The sequence below is a fragment of the Sporisorium graminicola genome, chromosome SGRAM_8 (genome assembly GCF_005498985.1).
Source record: "Sporisorium graminicola strain CBS 10092 chromosome SGRAM_8, whole genome shotgun sequence".
Lineage (NCBI taxonomy): Eukaryota > Fungi > Basidiomycota > Ustilaginomycetes > Ustilaginales > Ustilaginaceae > Sporisorium > Sporisorium graminicola.
Window position 1 is genome coordinate 1,674,516 of NC_043738.1, and position 15,268 is coordinate 1,689,783.

Sequence of the window (15,268 nt, forward strand, 5' to 3'; positions counted from 1 at the left end):
GGAGTCTGCAACTGCCAAAACGAGCCCTGACGCCCGCACCCACCGAACGGATTGATTAACTTATTCGAAATTTATTGATATAGAAAATCAGCCCCTCCGTCTGTCGCTCGCATGGGCGTGAGTTTGACTGGGCATGTGGACTGACTGACTTAGCAGAGAGGCAGGCAGCCAGTTCCCTCTGTCGCTGTTGCTTGTGCTTGCTGGCTCTGCTATCTTGGATTTCAGACTCACTTCTCACCTCCACCATCGACGCCATCGTCTTCCTCCCCCACCTCCAGGCCACGCACGCACGGGCATTGTATCTCTTTCTTTCTCTTTCTTCTCTTCGTGCGTTCACCGTCAGCACAACCCTGCTCGCACAGCTGACTGTGAGACGGTTGCACTCCACGCGCATCAGCATCGTCGACATCTTCTCGAGCGCACCCTCGCTACTGGGACGGCAGTCAGTGCTCTCACCGCAATTCACCTGCTAGACTCTGGCACCGACATCATCCTCATTGCCCACCGTCCGATTATGGCCTCGACGTAGCTCGTAGCACGGGGTAGGTCGCGTACCAACAGCAGGCCCACTTGGTGGTGACGCGGACGGCGCTTTCTTCATTTCACATCGGTATCTTCTCTCTCGCCGCCGTTATCGTTATGTCTGAACATAGAGATACAGAAGCGAGGGCCGCGACGGTGGCGGCGTCGCCGTCGTCACTGTCGTCGTCCGACGCGTCACAGGCTGCGGGAAGAAGCGTGCCGACGAACGTCTCGACATCCACCAAGGCCGCGCCGACAGACCATGCTTTGCCGATACCGTCCTCGTCCCAGACTCTTGGCACTAACAGCACATCCCCGGAGCTGGCGCCACTCTCGCCCTCAATACAGGCACAACTTGGCACCGCTTCGTTGCACGTCGCGCTCCCTCCCAACTTTCCGCAGCCCGTCCAGACTTCCTTCTCGCCGCCCGCAAGCAGGATGGTTTCCAATACCACCTTTGCCAACCCTTTCACCAGCCCGTCCATAGCGCAACTTCTGTCGCCCCCGCTTCCACCTCAGAACAGCAATGCACCAAGCACATCTGCATCGGGTGCTGCTGCGGGTCCTTCCGCATCCTCTTCGGCCGCGGCTTCCAGCAGCAACGGTGGCTCTCCCCCCAAAACTACCAGCTCTCGCTCGCCCAAGACAGCAACACTACCTATGTCAACATCATCAGCAGTGTTTAATCCCAGCGCGCCCTTCTCTCCACCAGAGACGTACACTTACAGCCGCGTACCCGTCAAGCGTGAAAGTCCGGTCACTAAAAGCGCAAGGAGCACGCCTGGTCGATCCTTGACCTTGCTCAACGACGACGTCCTCGCACGCGAGTTCGCCGATTCTTCGCGCAACGACCTCGAACTCAGTCTTCCTCCTGCCATGCTCAGCTCTGGTCGCAAGGCTAGTGTCAGCCTCCATCTCTTCAAGGAGACCTCGTCCTCGTCCAAAGCATCCCACGCTGCACTCGCAGCCAGTCGAGAGTGTGCCGTCCTCGATGAGGATGCTCCGCCTCGCACGCGCAATGACTCCGATGAACCATCTCACAACCACCAGAAGCCTTTTCCCTCGAGTGCCATTTTCACAGCCTCCCAGCGCACACCCAGGCCTTCCGCTTCCAGCAGCCGTCAGAGGAATGGCGCCTTTTTGGATCCATCTGCTTCAACCTCCTCGTCAGCAGCCTTGCTTTCTGTCAACGACGCCAGCTTGGCTGCCAACCGCCCAGCAACACCTTCCCTGCTCCTGGCTCAAAGCCGAGATGGTACCAGCAGCTACTTTCCTCAGGCAGGCCTGCCAACCGCACCCAATGCTAGCGCTCCTCTGCTGACCACAACCTCGCCCGAGCCTGCCGCCCGCCAGCGTCCGCTACGCCGCTCGCAGTCTATCGCATCGCCTGAAAACGTCGCTGCCGACATTGATTCGCGGTATTTGCTGGATCCCTCTTCCCTTGAACCGCTCGATTCGCGCCCCATTCCCATCGCACGCCCACACCCCTCGCACAAGCCAACATCGTCGCCCGTCAAGTTGCCCCTCAGTCCCAGTCGGCCCACTAGTAGCCGCAGAGACGATTCCAACGAGGCAGGCACGGTCCTCACTGATCCACTGACCAGCTTCCAGCGCCACTCGTCGGTGCCGGAGACAGGATGGCCCGGAGCAACATCCGGCTGGCCAGGCAATCTGGCCATGACGCGCAGGCGCAGTCTCAACGAACGGGCGCAGAGCTCTTCCGACTACGAGGAGGATGGCGACGACCAGCTCGACGACTCTTTCGACATGGTTGAGACCGGCGGTGAGATCATGGACAATGACGCTATCGATGCCTATGGCGAATTTACCAGCTCAGAAGAGGAGGCACCTAAGCCGAACTACGACCACGACGCCGCCGATGAAGATGACCTGCAGATGAGCGGTTCCGAGTGGGAAGCCGGGGCTGCGGCATCGCTCGATGCTAAGGTGGCATCTCGACATCCGCGGTCGATGCATCGATCGCGCACTGCTTCATCGAGCGATCCGCCAGCAGTTGTCCAGCTTCAACCGTACCACAATCAAGTGGGAGGTCACAACTCGATATTTCAATTCTCAAAGCGTGCTGTATGCAAGCCCCTTGTTGGCAGGGAGAATGAATTCTACGAGGCGGTCGAAAGGGAGCATCCTGTTCTACTCGCGTTCATTCCTCAGTACCTCGGTGTCCTCAATGTCACCTACAGACATGTCGACGTGACGCAACAGGAGGCAGAAGCACAGCCAACCGTCGATGATACTGTGCCCGCGTCCGAGCCTCGGCTACCTTCGTCACAGCCAGAGGCAGAAGACGAGAAGCCAGCGGTGCAGCAGATTGGCGCAGACCAGATGGAGCGCCAAGAAACTGAAGGGGAACACCCCGAACGTCAGAGGAGCGATTCGCGTGGTGACGGCCGCATCCGTCGCAAGGTCTTTGAAGGCCAGGAGGACTGGGGCAAAGAGATCCCCGAAGTTTCGCTGGATCTCAATCGGCACATTGTGCCCGAGTGGATTCTTCGTCGATGCAATCTGGGTTCCAGGACGCCAGACCACGCCGACGCAGGCCGAGAGCAGGAATCACGAAGCAGTAGCAAATCACGAAGTCGAGCCTCCAGCCCTCTAAGGCCGCGCCGTCCGGCTTCCTCGCTCGACCAAGCGCAATCGGCTGCCAATGCCACTGAGGCACGGCAGCACAGGGGCAACAGCCTGACCAGCAGCCTGTTCTCTCCACTTGCGTCGTATGAGAATGCATCGCGCCTTCCGTCAGAGCGTCCAGCTTCCACTTCGCAGGACATGGAAAAGACACTCAGCTCCAGTCCGCTGACGCCAACCGTTTCTCCAGACGCATCGCCCAAGTCGTCGCGCTCTTTGGGTCACGCGACGGACTGGGGTGGTCGCGAATCGGATCGGCTGCATTCCACAAGGCTGGGCCAAACGAGCTCAGGACCAGGTCTGCTGTCGCGTTCGCGCAGCCCAGCTATGGGGTCGCTCAGCATGACCAGCCGCACACCCTCGCAAGCATCGCAGATGTCGCAGCCCACGGTCAGCACCGCCTACAACAATCAGACGCTGAACGGCATCCATGGTCGCGGCATTACCACTGTAAATCGCAGATTGCAGGAGCAGGTCCTGCGCGAAGTCTTCAGCAGTCCCATGCTCAAAGATGGGTTAGAGGCCCGCTACGAATCAAGCGCAAAGCGGAATGCTCGAAAGAATCGAAGACGCCTGGCCAAAGCGTGGGAGGAGAGCGAAGAGGGAGAAAGGCTCCGCCTCACGCGTAATCTGGGCCCTCCTCCGTCTCGATCTCGAGAGACACTATCTGCAGATCGACTCCGAAGTAACGTGCGTACGCCGGATCCCGCCAGCAGCGGACGAATGAGCGTCGCGAGCGAGTTTGTACCGACAGCTGCGTCATCGCCCGTCCATTACCGAGGTCAGGCGCGTCATCCTTCGACACCGCCTCGTACGCCGCCCTTTGGACCAAACAGTATGACGGCCTCGTCGTCCAAGAGACTCGGTACAACTGCCAAGCAAGTCTCCCCAAGCATCGCGCTTTCGGGCGCCTCCAACTCGGAAACCTTGAAGCAGCATCCGCGACGCGTTCTCAGCGATGTTTCGCTATCGCTTAAGCCAAAGACGACGGCATCAGAGCGCAGCAATCTCGGCAAGCAGGTCGAGGCGGAGCAGTCAATTCAGCAGTCGACAGAGCTGGATGGCGAAATGGAGGTGCTCAGGCTGTCGGAGGAGCCAGAGGCCACTGATCCAGCCGAGGAGTCGCACAGGACAGTGCAGGGAGTAGGAGAAGGGCCATCCACTCCTACGCTTGGTGTCGACGCTGCCGAAGCTGCCGAAGCCTCGGACAGCGCCGGTCAGACGCGTCAGGAGCAGTTCCTATTGATGGAAGACCTGACGGGACGCCTCAAGTCGCCGTGTGTCCTGGACCTCAAGATGGGAACGCGACAGTACGGTCTGGACGCCACGGACGCCAAGAAGAAGAGCCAGACGAAAAAATGCGACAAGACCACCTCCCGCAGCCACGGAGTGCGCATCTGCGGCATGCAAGTGTACGACTGCGCACACGATGCGTTCATCTTCCAGGACAAATACTATGGACGCAAGGTGCTGCCTGCCGAGTTCTCGAATGCTCTTGCTCGGTTCTTCTATGACGGCAGCAAGATCCTGATGCACCACGTGCCGCTGATTCTGCAAAAGATCTACCACCTGGCGAGGATCATCTGGGGGCTGCGAGGCTACCGCTTCTACGCCAGCAGTCTCTTGTTCATCTATGACGGCGATTGCGAGACGCAGCGGAAGCTCGAGGACGAGTTTGATCAACGCTGCTCGCGAGGGCTGGGTGGTACAGTGGCACCGAGCCAGATGATTTTGGATACTGGAGGTTTACCGCCATCGGCATCGTCCTCGCTGAACAAGGAATCCGACCTGATGGAAGGCGGAGCGAGTTACAGCATTGGGTCGAGCCCGTTGCTCGGGCCTTTGGGCGGCAGCGGCAATGCAGGCGAGCCGGCGCTACTGCGTCGAAGACGACGAAAGGGCGAGATTAACATCCGCATCATCGACTTTGCCCACTGTACGACCGGCCACGACTACGACTTCAATGCAGGGGAGGAGGAGCCGGGCAAGCAGGATGCATCGCAGCAACTGCCAGTGGCACGCTTCCCTCCACACCTCATCGATGGGCCCGATAGCGGCTATCTGTTTGGCCTCAAGAATCTGGCTGCTAGCTTTGAAGAGATATGGGAGACGGAGCGCGAACGTCGACGCAAGCTGCGGGCGCGAGTCGCAGAGATTACGAGCTCGTCTGCGGATGCGGATGCGGCGGCGGTGGATGAAGAAGGCACGTTTATTGGCGACCTCGGCGACCTGCAGGTTCCGGGCGGTGAGGTTTTCGACGAAATCTTTGGCAGTGGCCCGCATGGGCTCGATGGGTATGTATCTACCTGAAGGGGATCAGTCACCTGTGTATTGTATATTTCAGCGCTTTCACGCTGCACAAAAGCGAGTCATTGACACAGTAGCGAAGAGTGTGTTTCTCTGCATTGTGAGGTTGAGCGTGAGCAACCATGAGCTTGGTTGGTAACTTTTTTTTTCGTTACGTGTCAGGTCGATGCTTTGTTTCTGAGGCTGGAAACTCGACGGCTTTGTGCGATGTGGAGAGAATCAAAATTAAACTTATAAACACTTAACTGCGACGAATACGTCGATGTTTGCGCGTTTGTCTGAGGCAAACTCGGTTACTCATCGACTTCCATCATCTCATCCCCTCCTTTCTCTCCTTCGACACCACTCTGCAGACCGTAGCTTCCGGCGAGATGCACGCATAGACACCACCACTAATACACTCATAAGTGGTCCACAGATCAACGCCATCTGATCCCTCAGAGCGGATCGGCATAGAACCATGCGGTCTTTCACAGCCTCAGCAACGGTAGCGGCGTTGTTATTGTCGCATGCTGTTGTAGCGTCTTCGTCCGCGCCAGCTCAAGTGATGTTTCAAGCGGACTCACAGCAGCAGCAGCGACACTCGACCACTTCCTCTCACCCAGTCAACACGTCGAGAAAGCCGTTTGGACGCTTTCTTCATGTGACGGATCTGCATCCTGATTCGCACTACAAGCACGGTGCGGCCGTCAATGCAGCGTGTCATCGCAAGAAGCCGAAAAAGAACAAGCCGGATGGGAAGCTGCGTGCCGGATGGTGGGGAACCGCGCTGACCGACTGCGATTCGCCGCCTCGATTGGTCGAGTCGAGTCTCACCTGGGCTGCTCGTAATCTTGTTCAACCTGCATCCATCAACGCTCAAGATGCGAATACGACGTCATCACTATCGCCATCAAGCGCAGGAGGTTTGGGACTGGACTTTATCATCTGGACTGGTGACTCTGCCCGTCACGACAACGACAACGAGGTTCCTCGATCCAACAAGGAGATCTTCGATCTCAACAGGTGGACGCTGCAGCAGCTCGAGACCGCTTTCCCAGGTGTGCCGCTCGTTCCTACCGTGGGCAACAACGACATCTTCCCACACAACATCCTCTTCCCCGGACCCAACGCGGTGACGAAGGAGTACGTGCACATTTGGCAGGACCACATCCCCGAATACGAGTTCCACACGTTTGAACAAGGCGGCTACTACGTCAAAGAGCTCCTCCCTAACCGACTCGCTGCCATGAGCCTCAACACGCTTTACTTTTACGACAACAACAAAGCCGTCGATGGGTGCGTCAAGACCAAGCGCGGCAAAGGCAAAGACGTCGACCCAGGAACAGCCCAGTTAGACTGGCTCGAGGTGCAGCTGGATCTGTTCAGGAAGCGCGGGATGCAGGTACACTTGTTGGGGCATGTGCCGCCGACAGCGGGCAACTATTTCGAGCGATGCTATAGGCGGTATACGGACATCGTGCTCAGGTTTCAGGATACCGTAGTTGGGCAGCATTTTGGACACATGAACACGGATGCATTCTTCATCCAAGAGGACGAGGAGGCTGCGTACAACCAGCGAGGGGAGCAGCAGCCGCAGCAGCAGCGTAAAGTGCATGTGATGGAGCAAGGGCTGCCAGGGGACTTGAAGCAGGACTACTCTACGCTGCCGGGTAAGGGTAGGACAAACGAGGATATGTATTCGGTGTTCTACATTGCGCCGAGCATTATCCCTACCTTCTACCCTTCGATTCGGCTTTGGACATACAACACGTCGGAAGAGGCGCGGTACGTTGCCGATGTCGCGGCCGGTGCCAGTGCTTCTAGCTTACAAGCAGGAGAGGCTGCGTACGACGATGACGACAGCGATGATGATAGCGATGATGAGGACGAGGTAGAGGAAAAGGATGACGACGACTCGGAATGGCGCATCAAACCGCTCTCGCGCCACCACCATCGCCCAACACCACCCAAGAAGCGCAAAGGCAAGAAACATCGAAAGAAGCGCGGCAAGAAGCTGCCGCGCCATGCATCGCCCGACTCGCCATCCCGAACCAACACGTACCTCAGCCTCTTAGGCTACAGTCAGTGGGTGATGGACATTGACGAGCAGAATGAGGCGATCGAAGCAATCCTGCATCCCAAGAAGAACGACCGCCAGATGGCCGCATCGTCAACAGCGCTCAAAGAGGACAAAAAGAAGAAGAAACACAAGGACGAAGACAAGGAGAAGGAGAGGAAGAAACGACAGCACGAGGCGGAACAGATTCAGGTCGAGTACCGCCTAGAGTACGCCACGTATTCGCCGGAAGCGTTGTGGTCCGAATTCGACCCTACGTCGTCCAGCGGCGCGGTGGCACCGGTTCCCAAGTCGCTGCTCGAGAAGGAACTGCGTCGAGCCGGTCTGGAAGAGCCTTTCGTCATGTCTTCGCATGAGGAGGAGGAAGACGAAGTTGAGCCCAACAAGAAGAAAGGTAAACCAACGCGGAAGCTCGCCAAGCCACTGCGCAAGTTTACCGACTACTCGTTGGGGTCAGCTACCGTTGGGGAAATGATGAATCTGGCGAGAAAGTTGATGGTGGACCAGAAGCTGTGGGGGCGTTTCAAGAGGAGAATCTACTCGGAATGTGGGTGGGTGCCCTGAGATTGCGCGAAGACGGCGGTTTGGTAGACGCTTTGTAACGATGTTGGATTGAATCAAAAGGGCTGGGTAAGGTGTCCATGTGACTGAGACGGGTATGAGCGAGGAGAGTGATGTGCCTGTGACTGTGACGTTTTCAATCGATGACAATGGCTTTGCGCTTGCCTTTTCTATCTATGCCTGCAGCCGGGGCAGAGTGATCAGCTCCCTGTTCCTGTGGCTGCTGCTGCTGCTGCTGCTGCTGCTGCTGCTGCTGCTGCTGTTGTTGTTGTTCCGCCGACTCCAGCTGATGCATCTTCCACTGATGATCTGACCGCATCCTCGCGGCCTGGTTCCACAGCTGCAAGTTAAACGTGTGATCCAATGGCTTTACCAGCATCGCTTCGAGCACAAAGTATCTATTCGGCAGCGATCTGCCCTCCATCGACACCGCGCTGCGCATTTGTACGTCAGCGCACTCAAACATCTCGGGACTAGACAGGAAAGCTAGGTCGAGCGGCCGAGTGAATCTAGTCAAATGCCCTATGACCATGATGGTAGATTTGAGTTCGGGAGGCACCTGTTGCGGGCACTTCTTGCTCCATGCTCCACCCTGCCCGCTGTCGCCGGTCTGATCGGTACACAGGCTGAGATCGACGAGAATTGATATGCCACCACGCTTTGCATCGACGGGGAAGGGATCCGTCAGAACGATCAGAGAGGCATCCGTGGGAGAGATGGCCGTAACATGACCTGCCACTCGAAGTTTGCGGTTCTCGTCGCGTGAAAGGTCGAGATCGCTGATGGGTAGGATGAGCGCCGTGTCGGTCACTCTTGCCATGAGAGAGTAGGAGAGGAGGAAGAGGATGCGAGGAGGGCGTGGCTATGTCGTCGTCATCGTTGGTGCAGTGCAAGTGGGTTGGTGAGACTGAAAGAGAAGGGATGCGCGCTCATTTACGCGTCTCGTCGTGGCAGCGAAAGCAGGCAGAATAGAGGATCGCGAAAGTGTTGGTTTGGCCGTCGGGCGTCCAGAAAAAGCAACACTTTCAACGCAATTTTGGCTCTTCCTGCTCTGCTCTCCACCACCAACTAAGTGTCCTTCCCCATTAGACCATGTCGAATCATACCCCGTCGGCCGTACGGCAGCGCAAGCCAGCCAAGTCCGAACCAAATGGCTCTTCTTCTTCGACCACCGTCACGAGCACCTCTTCGACCGCCTCGGCAATCCTCGCAACCACCGCTCCCGAATGGCTGCTCATTCTCAGCCTCATCTTCGGCGGCTGCTGTTCCAACGCTTACACACTCGAACTCGCAACTCGCCAACTCCCCTCCGCCGGTACCCTGATCACATTCGCCCAGTTCCTTGTCACCACGCTATCCGCCTTGCCCCACTTCGTGCGCTTCTCCGCGCACTTCCCGTTCATCGGGTTGAAGGACAGAGCGGTGCCGCTGTACAGGTGGATCGTCCAGGTGGGCTTTTACCTGACCACGAGCTTGCTCAACAATATGGCATTTGCGTATGACGTGCCTATGCCGGTGCATATCGTGTTCAGGTCCGGAGGTCTGGTGATCAATATGATCTTGGGGTGGGCGGTTCAGAAGAGGAGGTACTCGACACTGCAGGTGGCCAGTGTCGTGCTGGTCACCGTGGGTGTTGTAAGCAGTACGCTGTACTCGACCAGTCCGTCTGCAAAGACGACTACCCCAAGAGAGGATGCGGGAGCAGGAGAGTATGCTACGGGCGTCCTGCTGCTGTTTTCAGCACTCGTCTTGACCGGGCTCATGGGTCTGTGGCAGGAACAAACGTTCAAGCGGTACGGCAATCAGAACTGGAGAGAGTCGCTCTTCTACTCTCACCTCCTGTCACTGCCCATCTTCGCGCTGAGACCGACGAGTCTGATCAGAGACATTCACCATGCCAACGCTACCACGCCCTGGTGGTTCGGCTTCGGTCCACCTCCGGCTTCCTCCGCTGCCCACCCCCCACCCACCCTCCTCCAACGACTCTCCGCCTTCCTCCCCGCCTCCTCCTCCCTAGGACGAAAAGACCTCACACAAGAACGCATCTTCGACCTCGCGCACCTGCGCCCATTCACCCACCTACCCCCGCATCTCCTACCCAGAACAGGCATCTGGGTCCCAAGCTTCTACCCGCCGCTCCTGCTCAACGTTGCCACGCAGCTGCTCTGCATCAACGGCGTCAACCGGCTCACGTCCAAGGTCAGTTCGCTCTCGGTCACGCTGGTTCTGGTGGTGAGGAAAGCAGTGAGCCTCATGGTCAGCGTCATGCTCGTGGAGCGCTCGACGGGGAGCGTGGGGCTGTGGTGCGGCGCCGCAGCTGTGCTGGCGGGCACGGTCGGGTATGCCACGTCCAAGCCCGTTGCGGCGCGGGTGGAGGGCGAGGTTGAGAAGACGAAGAACAAGTAGTAGTAGTAGGGGTGGATTGTGCTTGACATGTGTACAGAATGTGTATTCCTTTAGACAGCCAGATGTAATCGATCGGATTTCTGTGTTGAGAGGTGGTGCGTTCAAGATGGGGCTGTCAGGAGCGTCCACGACGGACCAACAGTCCAAACATGACGGCTGTGCATGCGCTTAGTGAGAACCTGTGATGAGGGTTGCAACAAAGGAAACAGTCAGCGTCGGGCATCGCACAAGCAGAAGCAGGACTTCAGACGCGGGAGACTTACCAAGTGGCAGCATATACAGCGTGTTGGTTTCGCAGCTCGATCGTGGCTGCTCGACCGACGGGAATGCCTTGGGCCACGCGCGTCGCTGCTTCTCCCACGTTGCCATCTACACGATTCAATCCGCAATCAGAACGTCAGGTACGGTCAACACGATTATCGACTATCCTAGCTATTTTGACAGCTTCGCCAAACTTACCGAAAACCTGCTCGAGATAGACGGGCAGCACTCGCTCGGTGTCCTTTGAGCCAAGCATGCTTCGTACGCTCTCTGCGACCCCAGCGGTAGGGGTGTAGCTATCCGAGGCATCCTCCTTCGGCGCAAGCGAAAGCGCCTCGACGCCCGCCTTTCGGGAAGCCCACTCGGCCATCTGCCACGGGTTGACGTGGAACCAGCTGCCCTTTTCAGGCACATTGTCTGGCGTAAACGTGTTCGCCGGATAGATGCGCGGCAGCAGCGCCACGAACTCCTCCTCTCCGCTCTGCATGGCTCCCTCCTTCAACCTCCTTCTTTCCCCCGTGCCTTCGATCTGCTTCTCACTCACAAATCCGCGGTTGATCAGGATCATCCCCCCACCTTCGCTCCTGCTGAACGGCACGACCACATGATACCCCATAACGCCATCTCGCACGCGTGGACCGACGAACATCGCGCGCGAGTGGTCGAACGTACCCTTGACCGAGACCAGACGGAAGTCGAACTGCGGCAACACATCGATGTTGATGTTGCGCGGCAGACGGAGGGGATCGCGAGATAGTTTATCCTCAAGCTCTTCGATGAGCGATACCTTCCACTTGAGACGCTTGATCTGCCAGTATCCCAGACCGAACGTGAAGATCGGAATAAACCCGAGAACCAGCGTGGTGGGCGAGCGGTACCACGGCTTGGACGACTTGGATGAGCTCGGTCTGGTGTACCCCTCCGGAGTGTCGCTGTATTCGTCGTAGCGGTCCTGACGATGATGTGGGGACGACATGAACGGCCGAAGTGGTGCGAGCTGGATGCTCTTTGGTGCGACTGGTGCGGCGAGCAGTTGGTGCCAGGACGGGGGAGTTGTGACCGCGAGAGGAGGGCGAGACGAACCAGCGGCAAGGAAAGACGGCCCCCTCGCCAACCGTAGTGCTTTCTGAATCTGAGGTGTCGCTCTCATGATGGATGCCGACCACCAGCCTAAATAGTGTGCGCTCGAAATGGAAGTGGTAGGGGAAAGTTGCCGCTTGAGAAGAAAAGAGCTCGAGCTGCAAGAGTGGAGGTTTTTGGAAAGCTCAAATTTGGCTTAGGCGAGAGAGACACACGTGATGCAGCATCGTCGAAATCGGGAAGTCCGCTCATCGCGATCTAACGATAGTTGTGATCCTGCCGTGTGGCTCTTGCATGCCACATGGTCAGGCAGCTGACTATCAGAATAGGATGTAACACCATAGTGAGTCGCTGTCTCGGTGAGAGAGCAGTCGAGCAGATTCGAGTCCAAAAGCGACTTGAGATGGCAAGGACAGTTGATGCTACTAACAGGCGCGTGTCGCATTCCTCAGATCTGCAGATAGGACTCAGCAGCAGGAGCAGAAATTTCAGGAGGCTGAGCAGGTAAAATAAGGCATCTCAACAACGACAGCTGTCAAACTGTGGAACGCGCAGGCCCACCAAACAAACACTCGACGACAATCAGGCAGCAGACAGCCAGCCACCTCGCTTCCCAATTGCGGTACGCCACCAAAAGCCAGCTACGCTGCGCGTGCGTGAGCCATCCCATCCATTGGGATGTCCGTGTCATTCCTTCAAACCCCACACTGAACCTTTCCGCCACTGATTCTCCCGCTCAATGCTGGTCGCCTGTGCTATCTCGATAGGGTGGCTTGGCGCCTCAGGCTTGACGCTCGAGACATTCTCCGTTCTTTACCGCCGTGTCATTTCTCGACCCTTCGCCTCAGGGAGATAGCTGACGCACATGTCGCGCTCATTGCTGCTGCCGCCGCTGCTGCTGCTACTTTGCTCCTTGCCTATCTGCGACTCATGCATATGAGAATCTCATCAACAAGTCGGGTCGTGAGACCACGTTCGCGATGGAGTCTGCGTTTCCAGCACAGTGGCAGGGCATTTGCATCGAAACCACTGCTTTGGATCCTCTTCGCACCCCGTTGTTTGTGCGACTGTCAGGCATGTCCTCGATTCAGATTGTTGATGCCTTTAGCTCATGCGATCGCATCTTGTCGCTTCTTACTTCTTAACCACCATCTTGTCTCCTTCTCTTCTCTTCACCCTCCAGCCTCCCCCCTTTCCCCCCCTTGACGCAATCTGTCGTCACCATCACGCTCTTTTCATTCCGTACTTGTTCGCCATCATGAAGCTCACCTCCTCGTTCGCGGCGCTCTCGAGCGTCGTCGTCGTCGCCATCTGCATCGGCCAGGCTCAGGCCGAATCGGTGCCTTCGCCTCTGGGCTTGACCCACGTCGACGAGAAGAGCGGCGTCACCACGCCTCTGGCCTTGACGCACGTCGATGAAAAAGGCAACCCTGTCACGCCTCTCACCTACCTCAACCTGGAGCCCACGTCCAAGGAGCTCTCCGGTGCTGCTAAGAAGATCACCACGCCTCCGCCCATGATCCACGCGAAGCGCCTGCTGCCTAATGACCATTTGGAACCTGTGGTAGAGAAGTTTACCAGCCAGGGCCTCTCGCTCAAGCGCGACACCCTGCTCCCTAAACTGGCCCTCTTTGACTCGCTCGACAACGAGGGCGACTACACCCAAGCCAAGAGGGACAGTCTCATCCCCAAGCTTCCCCTTTTCGGCTCGTTCGACAACGAGGGCGACTACTCCAACGTTAGGAAGCGTCTGCTCGACTTTGTCAAGTCTCTCGAGCCCAGCAAAGGCACTGAGTATCTGGAAGAAAACCACCAGACGCTGGGCCCGCAACACACTGTCCACCCCCTCAACCGCCGTCACGATGCTGCGAACCCGCTCGACGTCGCTATTCTCGGTGAGAAGCTGCCCTTCGGGATCCCCACCAAGCTGCCCGGCAGCAAGCGTAGCAAGAGCTCCGGTCTCGACCTCCTTGGCTACAAGATCCCGCTCAACGCCATCGAGATCCCCAGCGCATCCAAGCGTGGCGACAGCCCTGTCGACCTTGGCCTCAAGGCGGACAACAAGGAAGGTGTCGATGCTGTCAGCGCGATTCTTGAAAGCCTCGTCAAGACCTCTTACAAGCGAGACGACAGCCCTCTGGACTTGGGTCTCAAGACAGGCAACAAGCAGGACTTGGACTCGGCCAAGTCGCTGCTCGGTGGTCTCATTCCCACCAAGCGAGAGGAACAGGCCCCCGTCCAGCCGCTCGACCTCGGCCTGCACACGGGCAACGAGCAGGACCTGGAGCGCGCCAAGTCGATCCTCGGTGGCCTGCTGGGTGGAGCTGCCACTAAGCGCGACACGATTTCGACCGACAAGATCGACCTGAGCAGCTTCGAGGAGCTCGGCCAGGCTGCTACCAAGGAGGGTGCCAAAGCATTGCTTCCGCTCGCATTCGCTCCAGTGCGTCAAGCCGCCAGCCCGGCCGTGCAGGGGATCAAGGCAGTCAACAGCGTGTGCAACGCTTTCGGCTGCTACCCTGCCATCGAGAGCGTAATCAAGAAGGTTAAGGACGAGGTTACGAACGAGGTGCACCTTCCTGTTCCCGGCCAGGCCCGTGCGCTGGGTGACCAGAACCTGCTCGCCAACGGGCTGCTCAACGGTAATGGCCAGATCGAAGGTGTTCCCGTGAAGCGCGATCAGGACCCCGTGACCGCCGCGATCCTCGACACGAGCGACAAAGCGCGCGATGAGATCCTCGATGTCAAGACCGCTGCCGACAACGCGGCGGGTGCGTTTGTCAAGAACATGTACAGCAAACACGGTGAGGTTAAGGAGAGGGGCGACCTCAACTTCCCCGGGCTCAGCCTGCTCCCTGGCACCGGCCCATCGGCAACGGAGACTGCGAACAAGCTCAAGGAGGACCTCAAAGAGGTGATCGATTTCACTGGCCTTCCGCTGCCCGGTGCAAAGAGGATGGAGAAGGTTCGTCGCAAGTAAAGTCTTTGGCCGCTGATCGTGTCCACGCCTTCCCAGCCGCTTTCCGCGTTTTGTAAACCCCTCTGCCACTTGAAGTGCGCATTCGAGTCCCCCTCTTTTACACATCACTCCCCCTTTTCCAGTCTCTTGTAATCTCGCCAGCGCCGCCCCTATAGGACGCTGCTCACTCACACTCCTTTTTTCTGACCAACCTTTCCAAGTCGCTCGTTTTACCTCTAGAATCGTGTCGATTGATCCGACCGCCGAGTGTGATGAGCATGGAATCGGACAAAGGCGGCACTCGCAGCCTCTCTTAGCAAGGATTGAAATTACGTAAGACATGGAACGAGGCTTGCAGCTCGTGTTGGACAAAAGCCGGCGTGTGGCTTAAATGCAGGACGTGGCTTCTCTGTGGGCAAGCGAGGGCCTGAACATGGTTTGCTTGCGACCTGGAGGCGGACCATGAT

At 57.7% G+C, this 15,268-nt stretch overlaps 6 protein-coding genes across 6 annotated transcripts; 4 read left to right on the forward strand and 2 right to left on the reverse strand.

The window, feature by feature from the left end:
* Positions 1–639: 639 nt before the first annotated feature.
* Positions 640–5,478, forward strand: EX895_006322 (uncharacterized protein; the record flags this gene model as incomplete). Its single annotated transcript, XM_029886914.1, has 1 exon — positions 640–5,478. One exon carries the CDS (start codon positions 640–642, stop codon positions 5,476–5,478), a length of 4,839 nt encoding a protein of 1,612 aa, XP_029737227.1.
* A 544-nt stretch (positions 5,479–6,022) lies between these two features.
* EX895_006323 (uncharacterized protein) lies at positions 6,023–8,098 on the forward strand (the record flags this gene model as incomplete). Its single annotated transcript, XM_029886915.1, has 1 exon — positions 6,023–8,098. The coding sequence occupies one exon, from the start codon at positions 6,023–6,025 to the stop codon at positions 8,096–8,098; it is 2,076 nt and encodes a 691-aa protein (XP_029737228.1).
* A 133-nt stretch (positions 8,099–8,231) lies between these two features.
* Positions 8,232–8,915, reverse strand: EX895_006324 (uncharacterized protein; the record flags this gene model as incomplete). Its single annotated transcript, XM_029886916.1, has 1 exon — positions 8,232–8,915. The coding sequence occupies one exon, from the start codon at positions 8,913–8,915 to the stop codon at positions 8,232–8,234; it is 684 nt and encodes a 227-aa protein (XP_029737229.1).
* Positions 8,916–9,187: 272 nt separating this feature from the next.
* Positions 9,188–10,501, forward strand: EX895_006325 (uncharacterized protein; the record flags this gene model as incomplete). Its single annotated transcript, XM_029886917.1, has 1 exon — positions 9,188–10,501. The coding sequence occupies one exon, from the start codon at positions 9,188–9,190 to the stop codon at positions 10,499–10,501; it is 1,314 nt and encodes a 437-aa protein (XP_029737230.1).
* Positions 10,502–10,616: 115 nt separating this feature from the next.
* EX895_006326 (uncharacterized protein) lies at positions 10,617–11,738 on the reverse strand (the record flags this gene model as incomplete). Its single annotated transcript, XM_029886918.1, has 3 exons — positions 10,617–10,680; positions 10,765–10,870; positions 10,961–11,738. The coding sequence occupies 3 exons, from the start codon at positions 11,736–11,738 to the stop codon at positions 10,617–10,619; spliced, it is 948 nt and encodes a 315-aa protein (XP_029737231.1).
* Positions 11,739–13,358: 1,620 nt separating this feature from the next.
* EX895_006327 (uncharacterized protein) lies at positions 13,359–14,822 on the forward strand (the record flags this gene model as incomplete). The annotated part of the gene is made up of 1 exon (XM_029886919.1): positions 13,359–14,822. The coding sequence occupies one exon, from the start codon at positions 13,359–13,361 to the stop codon at positions 14,820–14,822; it is 1,464 nt and encodes a 487-aa protein (XP_029737232.1).
* Between the last annotated feature and the right edge of the window lie 446 nt (positions 14,823–15,268).